Below are 13,993 nucleotides of genomic sequence, written 5' to 3'. Positions count from 1 at the left end.
ATAAATTGAATATATTAGATTATTATAATGTAAAACTTTATTGATTACAAAAATAAAAAAATAAAAAAATTGAATATACAATAGATTATTATAAAAAAAAATTGAATATATAATAAATTATAATAAAAATTGAATATACAATAAAATGAATATGTAATAAAAAAATTATTTATTATTCAATTCCTAACTATCTGGAGTCCGTCTTAGTAACAAAAGACACTTCAGTCGATTATGTCCTAACTGGTTACAAAATCCACATCGCTGTCGAGTGGCTGGTTCTATCTAATTCATCTCGTTGTGATAACGTGAACTTTTCGGTCTACCGGGTATTCTCAATAAGGATGGATCAGGATGTAAGACGGACATATTAGGGTGCGTGATCTAGTAATCTTCATGTGGTACAGGTTGAAATTGAGGAGAGTAACATTCAGCATACGTTGACAATTTGTAGTAGTCCTCAATAAAATCTTCGTAGTTCATGTTAAAATGTGAGCAAACGGCCATAAAATGCGAACATGGAATGCCAAATGCTTGCCACTTGTTACATGAACAGTACCGTTCAGTATGATGGCTTGTTCGAGATCACTAAGTATGAAACACCTGGGAGAAATTGTAACACACGAAGAGGTGTGTTTAAGTTCAGATCGACATGCTGGTATAATTGCAGCAGTGAACAACCCAGCAAATGGTTGGACGGGACCGAAATGTCACCACCGTTTCTACTTACGACATATCGTCAGCAACTTCAATAAAAAGTATAAATTTAATTCATTGAAAAATTGTGTTTATCGTGTCGGGTGTCAGTTTCAAATTCAAAAGTTCAACAAAGCAATTGAAGATATCAAAGGAATAAATCGGAGTTGTCTAAGTTTTTTTTACAACATTAGTTTAAAGCAATGGACTCAAGCATATGATGGAGGATTGAGATATGGGTGGATGACGACAAATCTATCAGAGTGGAGTCCTTAAATGAGCTCGAATGTTGCCTATAAATGCTCTTGCTCAGATAACATTCTTCAAATGCGTGAACTATTTTGAGAAAAGAAGAGCATAAATAAGGGATGCATTGGAGCGTCAAGATAAATACACCTGGTAAATATTGTTTTTATATATATATATATAATTTATTAATAGTTTATTTCAAACACATTTTATAATACTAAGTGGAGTAAAAATCCAGGTACGCACACGAAAAAATAAATAAATGGGCTGCACGATTTAGTAAACATGAAGTACAATCATACGATCGGTATGAAGGTGTGTTTCATGTGAAGATCGGATATCACAATCTCAATGCCAAAGGAGGAAACGTTCAAATATTGAGGCTAAATAGGTACGAGCGGTACTGTTCATGTAACAAATGGCAATCATTCGACATTCCATGCTTGCATTTTATGGCCGTTTGCTCATATTTCAACATGAACTACGAATATTTTATTGAGGACTACTACAAATTGTCAACGTATGTTGAATGTTACTCTCCTCAATTTCAACCTGTACCGCATGAAGATTATTGAATCACGCCCTAATATGCCTCGTCTTACATCCTGATCCATCGCTGTTGAGAAGACCTGGTAGACTGAAAAGTTCATGTTATCACAACAGATGAATTGGATAGAACCAGCCAATCGACAACGATGTGGATTTTGTAACCAGTTAGGACATAATCTAAGGAAGTGTCCTTCGTTACTAAGACGGGCTCCACATAGTTAGGGATTGAATAATAAATAATTTTTTTTATTATATATTCATTTTATTGTATATTCAATTTTTTTATTATAATTTATTGTATATTCAATTTTTTTATAATAATCTATTGTATATTCATTTTTTTGTAATCAATAATAATCTAATATATTCTATTAATTATAGTATAATAATCTAATATATTCAATTTATTTTCTAATGATTATTCAATTATAGTATAATAATCTGATATATTCAATTATAGTCTGATGATTATTCAATTATAGTATGATTATTAGCTCTTTTTTCTCCTTTTTTTTTTATATATATTTCTATGGAAAGTTCAAATAAAGTGAAGACTGTATCGGTATCCCTCTCTCCTAAGATCTCACTCTCTCAGTATCGCTCCCTCCTAAGATCTCGCTCTCTCACTCTTGCTCTCTCTCAATATCTCGCTCTCTCTGTTATTGTTGTTATTTTTCCTCTAATGATTACTAGCTTTTTTTCTCATTGGTCATGTATATATGGAAACAGATTCAATAATAAAGTTAGGGCAAGGTCAAGTGTTCAAAGTTTGACGTATAAAAATAAAGAAAGGGAAAGGTCGAGCATTCAAAATTCGACTTATTTTTAAAAAAAAAAATCAATATTTTTACAAATAGTTTGAAAACAACAATATTTTATTAAATAGTTTCTAAAAGGACAATATCCTTTTAATTTTCCTTATTAGCTCAATGGCTCTTTTAATATAAAAAATTATATTTTATTTTTAACTTATCCATTAATATAAACAATATTTTATTAGTGTTCAAAGTTTGATGTATAAAAATTACATATTTATTTTTAACTTATCCATTTTTTTTATTGAAGTTTTGTGTCATTTCACTCAAAATTGAATTATGTGAGAGTTTTATTTCTTTACAATCCAAAGTTTCCTTTCAAAAAAATCAAAATTGAAAAAAATAACATATATTTATTTTGAATTTCGTTCAAATATTTTGTATTTGATTTTCACATCATTTTAGAATTATGTAATAAACCTCTCATTTTCTCTAAGTCTATCGACCTTTAGAGTGTTCTTTTTGTAATGCTTCTTATATTCCTTTTAAGTCTAACATTACGATTGTTCGTTTTTGTATCTACTCCATTTTATCATAAATAAATTACAATTATTTTGTATGCAAATATCCACGTCCTTTAATTTTGTAATTAATTACTAATATTTGATATTATTTTATAATTATTTTTCATTTCTTTTTAAATTTGTACTATAGCATCAACATTTGAAAAAATATTTTATAATAAATGTTGTCTTACTTTATAAAAATGATGATTAAAAATAGTTAATTATAGTCTAATTCAATCTCAATCCGAGTTTCATTAACTAATTATAACGATTTTCATCAACTTCCATCAATTTTCATAAATTTTCCCAAAATTTTCAATACATTAATATCGATATTTCCACAAAATCGAGACATATAGACATCATATTTTGAGCCTTGGTTAAACTTAATCAATTTTAAAATTCACTCATTATAAGGGCATCATCTAAAATATAAAAACTAAATTATTTTTTTAAAATAATAAAAGATTAGATTTAATTACAAACAAAATTAAACATTATTGAATAAAATATAATTCTTTCGACTTATAAATTTTGACGGTTTAGTAGTTTTATTAAAATATTTTTAACCAAGGAAATCAATTAAATTGAAAATTAGTATAAAGGAAATATTTTAAAATTAGTATAAAATTTAAAACTATTAAATAATATTAATATTTTTATTTTTATATTGCAAATATTTATACCAATTTTTCATTTTCTAGCGACCAGTCTTATTTTCTAGACATTTTTCATGTAATAAATGGAATCTTTTTTTAAAATAATCTTTTTTTTATTAAATAAATGACAAAAATAGGGTTGGTGGGAAATATTTTCAAAAATAGGTGTTTTGGAATTCAGATTTTAGGGCAGTGAAATCGTGTAATCGGTACACGATTTCCATGTGGCGAGTGCATTTAATCCACCAGCTGACTGGTTGACCGGTCAAGCGAACTCGTGTACTCGGTACACGAGTTCGCTTATGAGTTACAATTAATAGATCTTTTGACTTTTAGAAGGTTTGCATAATGAGTTTATGTTTATGTTTGTATTAATAGTTCTTTTGTTTAAAGTATAAAAATTAGGTTCAACATCAGAATTTTATCAGAACATGCATAATTGAGCCTAGAACATTATATGGTTTTAGGTTCAAAGTTCAAAGATTGAGAGAGCGAGATTCTGAGCGAGATTGTGGGAGAGATCCAGATTGGGGGAGAGAGCGAGTGAGAGGGCGAGGGCGGGAGAGAGCGAGCGAGAGAGCGCGAGGGCGGGAGAGAGCGAGCGAGAGAGCGCGAGGGCGGGAGAGAGCGAGAGAGAGCGCGAGAGAGCGCGAGAGCGGGAGAGAGCGGGAGAGAGCGAGCGAGAGAGAGCAAGAGAGAGAGAGAGCGAGAGAGAGCGCGAGAGAGAGCGCGAGAGCGAGCGGGAGAGAGCGCGAGAGCGAGAGGGCACGAGAGCGCGAGAGGGCGCGGGCGAGAGGGCGCGGGCGAGAGAGCGAGAGTGAGAGAGAGCGAGAGAGCGAGAGAGAGCGAGATTCTGCCACATGAATTCCATGTATTTCCATTTCCAAAACCACGAGTTACAGAAATTCAATCTTTCTAAGAAAACAATAGGAGGGTTTCGAGAGAGAGCGAGAGAGAGCGAGATAAAGCGAGAGAGCGAGAGAGAGCGAGATTCTGCCACATGAATTTCATGTATTTCCATTTCCAAAACCACGAGTTACAGAAATTCAATCTTTCTAAGAAAACAATAGGAGGGTTTTCCTTAAGGAACTATATTAATCTCCTAAAGCCACATGAATTCCATGTATTTCCATTTCCAAAACAACGAGTAGTACAGAAATTCAATCTTTCTAAGAAAACAACAGGAGGGTTTTCCTTAAGGAACTATATTAATCTCCTAAACTATTAGTTGCTGCACCACTGTGGAAAACACTAAATATGTATTCATAGTAAATATGGAACTGTATGTATACTTACATCCAAATGCAACCTTCGATGACCAATATTGATACAATCCACCACATCAGTTGCTGGTAAATCGAAAAGCATAATTCTATGCGGGGTGAATCACCACCGGTCACAAGAATACACGAGAGAATTGCTGGGAAAGCAGTCTTCGACTCTTTGAGGCATGACAAGCAGAGAAGAATCAGATGGTCATATTCAATCAAAGTACATCGGAGTTTCCGTCCAATAATCCGGTTCAGTGGACATCCCAAAGAATTTCATGTTTGAAGGTAAATGTCAAAATGGGGTTCAAGTTTGACTTGAACATACTCCATATTTTCTCATCAGCTCTATGGCTTTCAGCAATGGTGGACCCAGCAGTACCAACAAAACAAGTGAAGCACAACTGCAAACAGTTTCCTCTATATATAGGAGAACATCCGGTAATCTCTCAGAAGCACATTTTTTCTTCATATCACGAATGCTGCCAGGACCAAATGCACTGGATGTCCATCTCAAGCCATGTCCTACAGCCATCACCTTTTTAGATGCTCGTAGAACTAATTCGTCGTGTTCTTTGAGGAAAAAGAGTTTGAAGCGATTTGAATCACTAACCAAGTCCCTAAGAAGCTTCCAGTCCAATTAGATTCAGGAAGATCAGTCATCACAAAAACATGAATAGGTTCATTAGCATTCTTTATTATCGAGTCTATTTCTGTTTGAGGGCCAAAAAAGTAGCCTTCCAGTGATTTTTGAACTGCCCATCTAACAATCTCAGTTGGGCACAAAGAAATGGAGCTTTTATGATCTTGTCAATATAGTCTTTTCCTGCACTCAAGATTTCTGGGACAAATGGTAGATAATCAATGTTTTTCATCAAAGAACTGATGCTTTGATCTCCACTAACTTCATGGATATCAATATACAGCTCTGAACCTTTGTATGGAGCAGTAAAAAGACTTCCAAATGCCAAAACAGTAGCTGATTCAGCTTTCGAATTGGGTCCAAGGGTTCCATATACATCTCGACGGCGCCTGACATAGGACAGTTTCTTTTTCTTCTTAAGCTGTTCGTCAGGCTGAAACAAGTCTAAGGCATCATCAACTTCACCATTTTGGTAAGTCCAAACTGTAGTTCTGCAATCTTCATCTACAGCATGTAAACATTTGTCTACATTCCCATCAAGCCCTGCTAGTAGACGACCACAATGCTTTAGGTTATATTCATTTGAACAAACACTTTCCAGATGCACTCCACACCATAAGTATGCAAAGGTTCTAAAATCTATGGCTTTAACAGAAGAATAAGAAGTTAATGATGAAATATCTACAATATCCGCCATCGAAACGTACCTGCCACAAAATTGAAATGAATAGCTAATGTCATAAAATATTACCATGGCATTTTCTTTTTTCTGGCTAATTTACAAAATAATACTCTAAACTTTGATATTTTTTCAAAAGTTCAATATTACCTTCGACCTTTCATGAAGGTTTCAAAACTACCCTCAGAATACAAACTCTTTAGAATGTTGATGAAAATTGAGACTTGTAAACTTGTGGTGGTGATTTAGAACAATGTGGCGGTCCCGAATTTTGTTTCAATTTACCACCACACTATTCCAAGTCCCATTTTCCATTAGCATTCTAACGAATTTCTACCCGTTTATGAAACATCAAGGGTAATATAGCGTTTAAAAGGGTATGGACATTTTTAAAACACATGACAAGGTTTAGGGATATTTTATATAATTTAGCCTTGTTTTTTTCATTTCCTTAAATCAGTCACAAAAGAACAGAATGGAAAAGTAAACTATAGCTAGAATTGCTACGAGTTTGCCAAAACGGTTCGATAATTTAATCTAGAAGCAATTTACATAACAATCCAGCAACCCAACAACCAGAACACTCATCATTTCAAGTAAAATAAAGACATTGAAAAACCCAAAAAAACAAACAAACAAACAAACAAACAAACCAAGGGGAAAATGACTACCTTCCACTCCGAAGAAGCTCAAGCATATGCTCCCAAACCGAAAATCGTATCTCACCAGGATCCGGAACTCGGAATTTCGGACAACTCCCGAGAGCAACCGCATGGTGATCGAGAATCGGCGGAACAACAAGAGTCCGGTTCAGAATCCCAGCCATCAGAATAGCATTCTTGAACTCGGAAAGCTGGTTGCTAAAGCCGCTGTGAGGCGCGTAAAACAGAAATTTCTCACCGATGTTTAAGATCTGGGAATTGCACTGGCGCGTAGTTGAAGTGGAGAATGCAGTCGAGTACATAAAGGAAGAGGTAGAGGAGGAGGACATGTAGAGGAGAAAGAGGGAACAGAAGAGAAGAACGAGAACAGACAAAGAAAAACGCCGGAGCTGTAAATTGGATTTCTTCGAGTTCCATCGGTTAATCGAAGATCTGCTCGAACCGAAAATATTCATGGCCTTTCTCTTTGTTCGGAGCTTCTCTGCAATTGCATGTGAGATATCGAAGACGGGGCAAAATGATGGAGATGTCGCCTTTCTCCGATAGTGGGCCTTTGGTTATTAGTTGGGCTTATAAGTGATCCATATTGGGCCCGTTTGGAATGGGGCCCATTGGACATCAGTTGGGACCCATTTTCATGACATTTTGGAATAGATAATGTTTAAAGTTGGTTTTCAAGATTCGGCGAACTGGTCACATGAAATGAAGACAATAAAACTTCCTACAACTAGTTTGGTGTCAAATGCAATCCTATTTCCAATATCGTATCGTTCTGAGATTACAATTTCTTTAAATACTCACTTGTCAATAATAATTCCTTTGGTACAACCAACTCTACTATTTCTCACCTTCAAAGTTCATCGTTGTGGACATCCATACGACTCCCACCACTTCGCCGTCAACTTTCCTTACATACACGCATTATATAGGTAGTTGGAAGCGTTAAGGACTATATTAGGTGATTTTTAATTTTTGCTCTTGGAATATTTAGACAGAGTGTATTTGTGGTTTTTGAATATTTAGATAAAGTATATTTGTGGTATTCGGGTTGTTTCTTATTAAGAAGTGCATCTTGGCATTCTCGTTTGTACTTAATTTGATTGTTTTTAGGATAGTTTTGTCATTTACTAATTAGTATTTTCTATTATTTAAATTTATTTGGATATTTTTACAATTTGAAAACTTTTTTTTGCTATTTTTCTAAATAAAACTTTAAAAATGACAAAAATAGGGTTGAGGGGAAAATATTTTCAAAAATAGGTGTTCTGGAAAAGTATTCAGATTTACGGTAGTAAAATCGAGTACCCGGTACACGATTTCCATGTGGCGAGTGCATTTAATCCAATCAGATGACTGGTTGACCGGTCAAGCGAACTCGTGTACTACACGAGTTCGCTTATGAGTTTTACAATTAATAGATCTTTTGACTTTTAGAAGGAGGTTTGCATAATGAGTTTATGTTTATGTTTGTATTATTTTTTAGTTTGTATTAATAGTTCTTTTGTTTAAAGTATAAAAATTAGGTTCAACATCAGAATTTTATCAGAATATGCATAATTGAGCTTAGAACATTATATGGTTAAAGGTTCAAAGTTCAAAGATTGAGAGAGCGAGATTTTGGGAGAGATGAGATTGAAGAGAGCGAGATTATGGGAGAGAGCGAGATTTTTAGAGTGAGCGAGATTTTGAGCGAGAAAGTGGGAGCGAGCGAGACTGGAGAGATCGAGATTATTGGAGGGAGCGAGATTGTGGGTGAGATTATGCCACATGGTCTGCCAGTACACGATTTCACTACTCTAAATCCATCAATACTTTTCCAAAACACCTATTTAATATCCCCCCAACCATATTTTTGTCATTATTTTTAAAAAAAATTCCAAAGAATGAAGAGATAAAATAGTGCAAAAATTAGGGTTGTAAATGGGTAGATTCGTATTCTAAGGAAATAAGAAACCCTAAATCTTATTTTAAGTGGTTTTGGTTCAGGTAAAATGGGAACAGAATCGAACTGACAATTCAGGTCTTTTTAATTTTGATAAAAACCAATCCAACCCGAACCAAATTGGTTCCACCCACCGGTTTCAATTCGGATGCTCCTAGCAAGAATTATACTTCGTTTTGAATTGTTTGTCCTTGCCTGCCAGATCTAGGCATCTCATTCCATGGAAATGACTAAAATCTAGAAGTGGAAAAACAGGGACTATAAGTTAGTTTCATATGTCCACCATCTTTGAGTTAGCCCCAAAGGAAAAAAAACAACTTTTAATAGTTAAACTCGACAAAGATTTCATTTTTAGTTTTCTATTTTAAGAACTATACTTGTTTTTCCGAAAAACAGAAACTTCTTCTTTTTAGGAACTCGAAAATAATATTCAATAAGCTTAACTTTTAAAAATCAAAAGGTTATCAAACTAGACCTAAATGATTCTAAATACATCAGTAGGAGGACTAAGGATAAGTCCACCATGAATTCCATGTATTTCCATTTCCAAAACCATGAGTAGTACATAAATTCAATCTTTCTAAGAAAACAATAGGAGGGTTTTCCTTAAGGACTATATTAATCTCCTAAACTATTAGTTGCTGCACCACTGTGGAAAAAACTAAATATGTATTCCTCTTCATAGTAAATATGGAACTGTATGTATACTTACATCCAAATGCAACCTTGAAAACTGATTCGATGACCAATATTGATACAATCCACCATATCAATTGTTGGTAAATCGAAAAGCATAATTCTATGCGGGGCGAATCACCACCGGTCACAAGAATACACGAGAGAATTGCTGGGAAAGCACTCTTCGACTCTTTGAGGCATGACAAGCAAACCACAAAATCAGATGGTCATATTCAATAAAAGTACATCGGAGTTTCCGTCCAATAATCCGGTTAAGTGGACATCCCAAAGAATTTCATGTTTGAAGGTAAATGTCAAAATGGGGTTCAAGTTTGACTTGAACATACTCCATATTTTCTCATCAGCTCTATGCTTTCAGCAATGGTGGACCAAGTGGTACCAACAAAACCAAGTGAAGCACAACTGCAAATAGTTTCCTCTCTATATATAGGAGAACATCCGGTAATCTCTCAGAAGCACATTTTTTCTTCATATCACGAATGCTGCCAGGACCAAATGCACTGGATGTCCATCTCAAGCCATGTCCTACAGCCATCACCTTTTTAGACGCTCTTAGAGCTGATTCTCGTGTTCTTTGAGAAAAAGAGTTTGAAGTGATTTGAATCACTAACGAGTCCCCTAAGTAGCTTCCGTCCAATTAGATTCAGATCAAGTCTCACCAAAAAAAAAAATAGGTTCATTAGCATTCTTTATTATGGAGTCTAATTTCTGTTTGAGGGCCAGAAAAGTAGCCTTCCAGTGATTTTTGAGCTGCCCATCTAACAATCTCAGTTGGGCACAAAGAAATGGAGCTTTTATGATCTTGTCAATATAGTCTTTCCTACACTCAAGATTTCTGGGACAAATGGTAGATAATCAATGTTTTTCATAAAAGAACTGATGCTTTGATCTCCATTAACTTCATGGATATCAATATACAGCTCTGAACCTTTGTATGGAGCGGTAAAAAGACTTTCAAATGCCAAAATAGTAGCTGATTCAGCTTTCGAATTGGTCCAAGGGTTCCATATACATCTCGACGGCGCCTGACATAGGACAGTTTCTTTTTCTTTCTTAAGTTGTTCGTCAGGCTGAAACAAGTCTAATGCACATCAACTTCACCATTTTGGTAATTCCAAACCGTAGTTCTGCAATCTTCATCTATAACATGTAAACATTTGTCTACATTCCCATCAAGCCCTGCTAGTAGACGACCACAATGCTTTTAGGTTATATTCATTTGAACAAACACTTTCCAGATGCACTCCACACCATAAGTATGCAAAGGTTCTAAAATCTATGGCTTTAACAGAAGAGTAAGAAGTTAATGATGAAATATCTACAATATCTGCCAACGAAACGTACCTGCCACAAAATTGAAATGAATAACTAATGCCATGAAATATTACCATGGCATTTTCTTTTTTCTTGCTAAATTACAAAATAATACTCTAAACTTCGATATTTTTTCAAAAGTTCAATAATACCTTCGACCTTTCTTGAAGGTTTCAAAACTACCCTCAGAATACAAACTCTTTAGAATGTTGATGAAAATTGAGACTTGTAAACTTATGGTGGTGGTGATTTAGAACAATGTGGCGGTCCCAATTTTTGTTTCAATTTACTACCACACCATTCTAAGTCCCATTTTCCATTAGCATCCTAACAATTTTCTACCCGTTTATGAAACATCGAGGGTAATATAGCATTTAAAAGGGTATAGACATTTTTAAAACACATGACAAAGTTTAGGGATATTTTATATAATTTAGCCTTGTTTTTTTCATTTCCTTAAATCAGTCACAAAAGAATAGAATGGAAAAGTAAACTATAGCTAGAATTGCTACGAGTTTACCAAAACGGTTCGATAATTCAATCTAGAAGCAATTTACATAACAATCCAGCAACCCAACAACCAGAGCACTCATCATTTCAAGAAAAATAAAGACATTGAAAAACCCAAAAAAGAAAATAAAAATACAAACCAAGGGGGAAATGACTACCTTCCACTCTGAAGAAGCTCGAGCATATGCTCCCAAACCGAAAATCGTATCTCACTAGGATCCGAAACTTGGAATTTCGGACAACTCCCAAGAGCAACTGCATGGTGATTGAGTATCGGAGGAACAACAAGAGTATGGTTCAGAATCCCAGCCATCATAATAGTATTCTTGAACTCGGAAAGTTGGTTGCTAAAGCTGCTGTGAGGCACGTAAAACATAAATTTCTCACCAAAGTTCAAGATTTGGGAATTGCATTGTCGCAAAGTTGAAGTGGAAAATGCAGTCGAGGACATAAAGGAAGAGGTAGAGGAGGAGGACATGTAGAGGAGAAAGAGGGAACAGAAGAGAAGAACGAGAACAGACAAAGAAAAAAGTCAAAGCTATAAATTGGATTTCTTCGAGTTCCATTGGTTAATCGAAGATTCATGGCCTTTCTCTTTGTTCGGAGCTTCTCTGCAATTGCATGTGAGATATCGAAGATGGGGCAAAATGAGACAGATGTCGCCTTTCTCCTTTGTTTATTAGTTGGGCTTATAAATGATCCATATTGGGCCTGTTTTGAATTGGCCCATTGGATATCAGTTGGGACCTATTTTCATGACATTCTGGGATAAATAATGTTTAAATTTGGTCTTCAAGATTCGGCGAATTGGTCACATGGAATGAAGACAATAAAACTTCCTACAACTAGTTTGGTGTCAAATGCAATCCTATTTCCAATATCGTATCGTTCTGAGATTACAATTTCTTCAAATACTCATTTGCCAACAATAATTTCATTGGTACAATCAACTCTGCTATTTCTCACCTTCAAAGTTCATCATTGTGGACATCCTTACGACTCCCACCACTTTGTTGTCAACTTTCCTTACATGCATGTATTCTATAGGTAGTTGGAAGCGTTAAGGACTATATTAGGTGATTTTTAATTTTTGCTCTTGGAATATTTAGATAGAGTGTATTTGTGGTTCTTGAATATTTAGATAAAGTGTATTTGTAGTATTCGGGTTGTTTCTTATTAAGAAGTTCATCTTTACATTCTCGTTTGTACTTAATTGGGTTGTTTTTAGGATAATTTTGTCATCTACTAATTAGTATTTTCTATTATATAAATTTATTTGGATATTTTTACAATTTTAAATTTTTTTTTGCCACTTTTCTAAATAAAACTTTAAAAAATGACAAAAATAGGGTTGGGGGAAAATTTTCAAAAATAGGTGTTTGGAAAAGTATTGACTGATTTAGTGTAGTGAAATCGTGTACCCGGTACACGATTTCCATGTGGCGAGTGCATTTAATCCAGTCAGCTGACCACGTTAGCTGACTAGTTGACCGGTCAAGCGAACCCGTGTATCCGGTACACGAGTTCGTTTATGAGTTTTACAATTATTAGATATTTTGAGTTTTAAAAGGTTTGCATAATGAGTTTATGTTTATGTTTGTATTATTATTATTATTATTATTTTGGTATTAATAGTTCTTTTGTTTAAAGTATAAAAATTAGGTTCAACATCAGAATTTTATAATTGAGCTTAGAACATTATATGGTTAAAGGTTCAAAGTTCAAAGATTGAGAGAATGAGTTTGTGAGAGAGAGCGAGATTATAGGAGAGTGCGAGATTCTGAGCGAGATTGTGGGAGAGAGCGAGGTTGTGGGAGAGAGCGAGAAAGTGGGAGAGAGCGAGATTATTGGAGAGAGCGAGATTGTGGGAGAGATTCTGCCACATGGAAATCGTGTACCGGGTACACGATTTCAATCAATATAAAATTTTGATAGATTAATTGATAAACAATAAATTCAATTCAGGATTTTAAGCAAAATTAATTATTTAACTATCAACTAATAATATTAATTTAAACTATTTGTGAAATTGAGTATTTTATAATTAGAGTTACTTGATTACATAATTTGATGTATCAAACTGGCGAATTTATATAAATATTATGTTTTAGTTAATAAAACAATCAAAATTAGTTTAAAAAATAAATATAGCATTTTGTGATTAAAAAATAATGAATTATAATTAACCAATGGTAAACTAATTATAATTATTAAAATATAAGTTCGTAAAATATTAATAATAATCACAATTAATTAACTAAAAATATAATTTATTATTTAATTAGTATTATTAATGCGTCAGTTTTTTAAATTTATTATATAATTAATTAATGATTATGGAGTAGTTAAATTTAAATATTATAATTTAAAATTTAATATAATTTTCTAAATTCTAAATTTAATATTCATATATTAATAAATTTTAGTAATATAAAATAAATAAATAAATTCATGCATTAAAATGGAAGAGAGTGTTGGTATGAAGGAAACTCACACTTTTGGATACGTATCACATGGGTATAAGGAATGCATGGGAATTGCTCATGTCTAAAGCTTCAAAACTTTACCAAACAACATCTCTTACCCATTTCCACTCTTATTCTCATCACAATTTTCTCAATCCAAACATCTCCCCAATTGAAATAAATCATCATTTTATCCTTTGTTCAAATTTCTTAATCTTACATTAGTCATATGTCTTTATATATATAATAAAAATTAAAAGAACTCCTTGAGATTTTTAAAGTTTTGACATTTCTTAATGGCTACTTCAACTAAAAAATAAAAACTTTATACCGGTTTGAT

At 33.7% G+C, this 13,993-nt stretch overlaps 1 protein-coding gene and 1 pseudogene across 1 annotated transcript; both read right to left on the bottom strand.

The window, feature by feature from the left end:
- Positions 1–4,731: 4,731 nt before the first annotated feature.
- Positions 4,732–7,456, bottom strand: LOC120074633 (O-fucosyltransferase 30-like). The gene is given in 4 exon segments (XM_039027813.1): positions 4,732–5,360; positions 5,363–5,449; positions 5,452–6,089; positions 6,733–7,456. Coding segments are annotated over 4 exon segments (1,485 nt in total). The 5' UTR covers positions 7,179–7,456; the 3' UTR covers positions 4,732–5,046.
- A 2,556-nt stretch (positions 7,457–10,012) lies between these two features.
- LOC120073569 lies at positions 10,013–11,839 on the bottom strand (annotated as a pseudogene).
- Positions 11,840–13,993: the final 2,154 nt, after the last annotated feature.

This window comes from Benincasa hispida, chromosome 3, assembly GCF_009727055.1.
Source record: "Benincasa hispida cultivar B227 chromosome 3, ASM972705v1, whole genome shotgun sequence".
NCBI lineage: Eukaryota > Viridiplantae > Streptophyta > Magnoliopsida > Cucurbitales > Cucurbitaceae > Benincasa > Benincasa hispida.
Note: the sequence above shows the minus strand (reverse complement) of the source record. Positions and strands in the feature narration are given on the sequence as shown.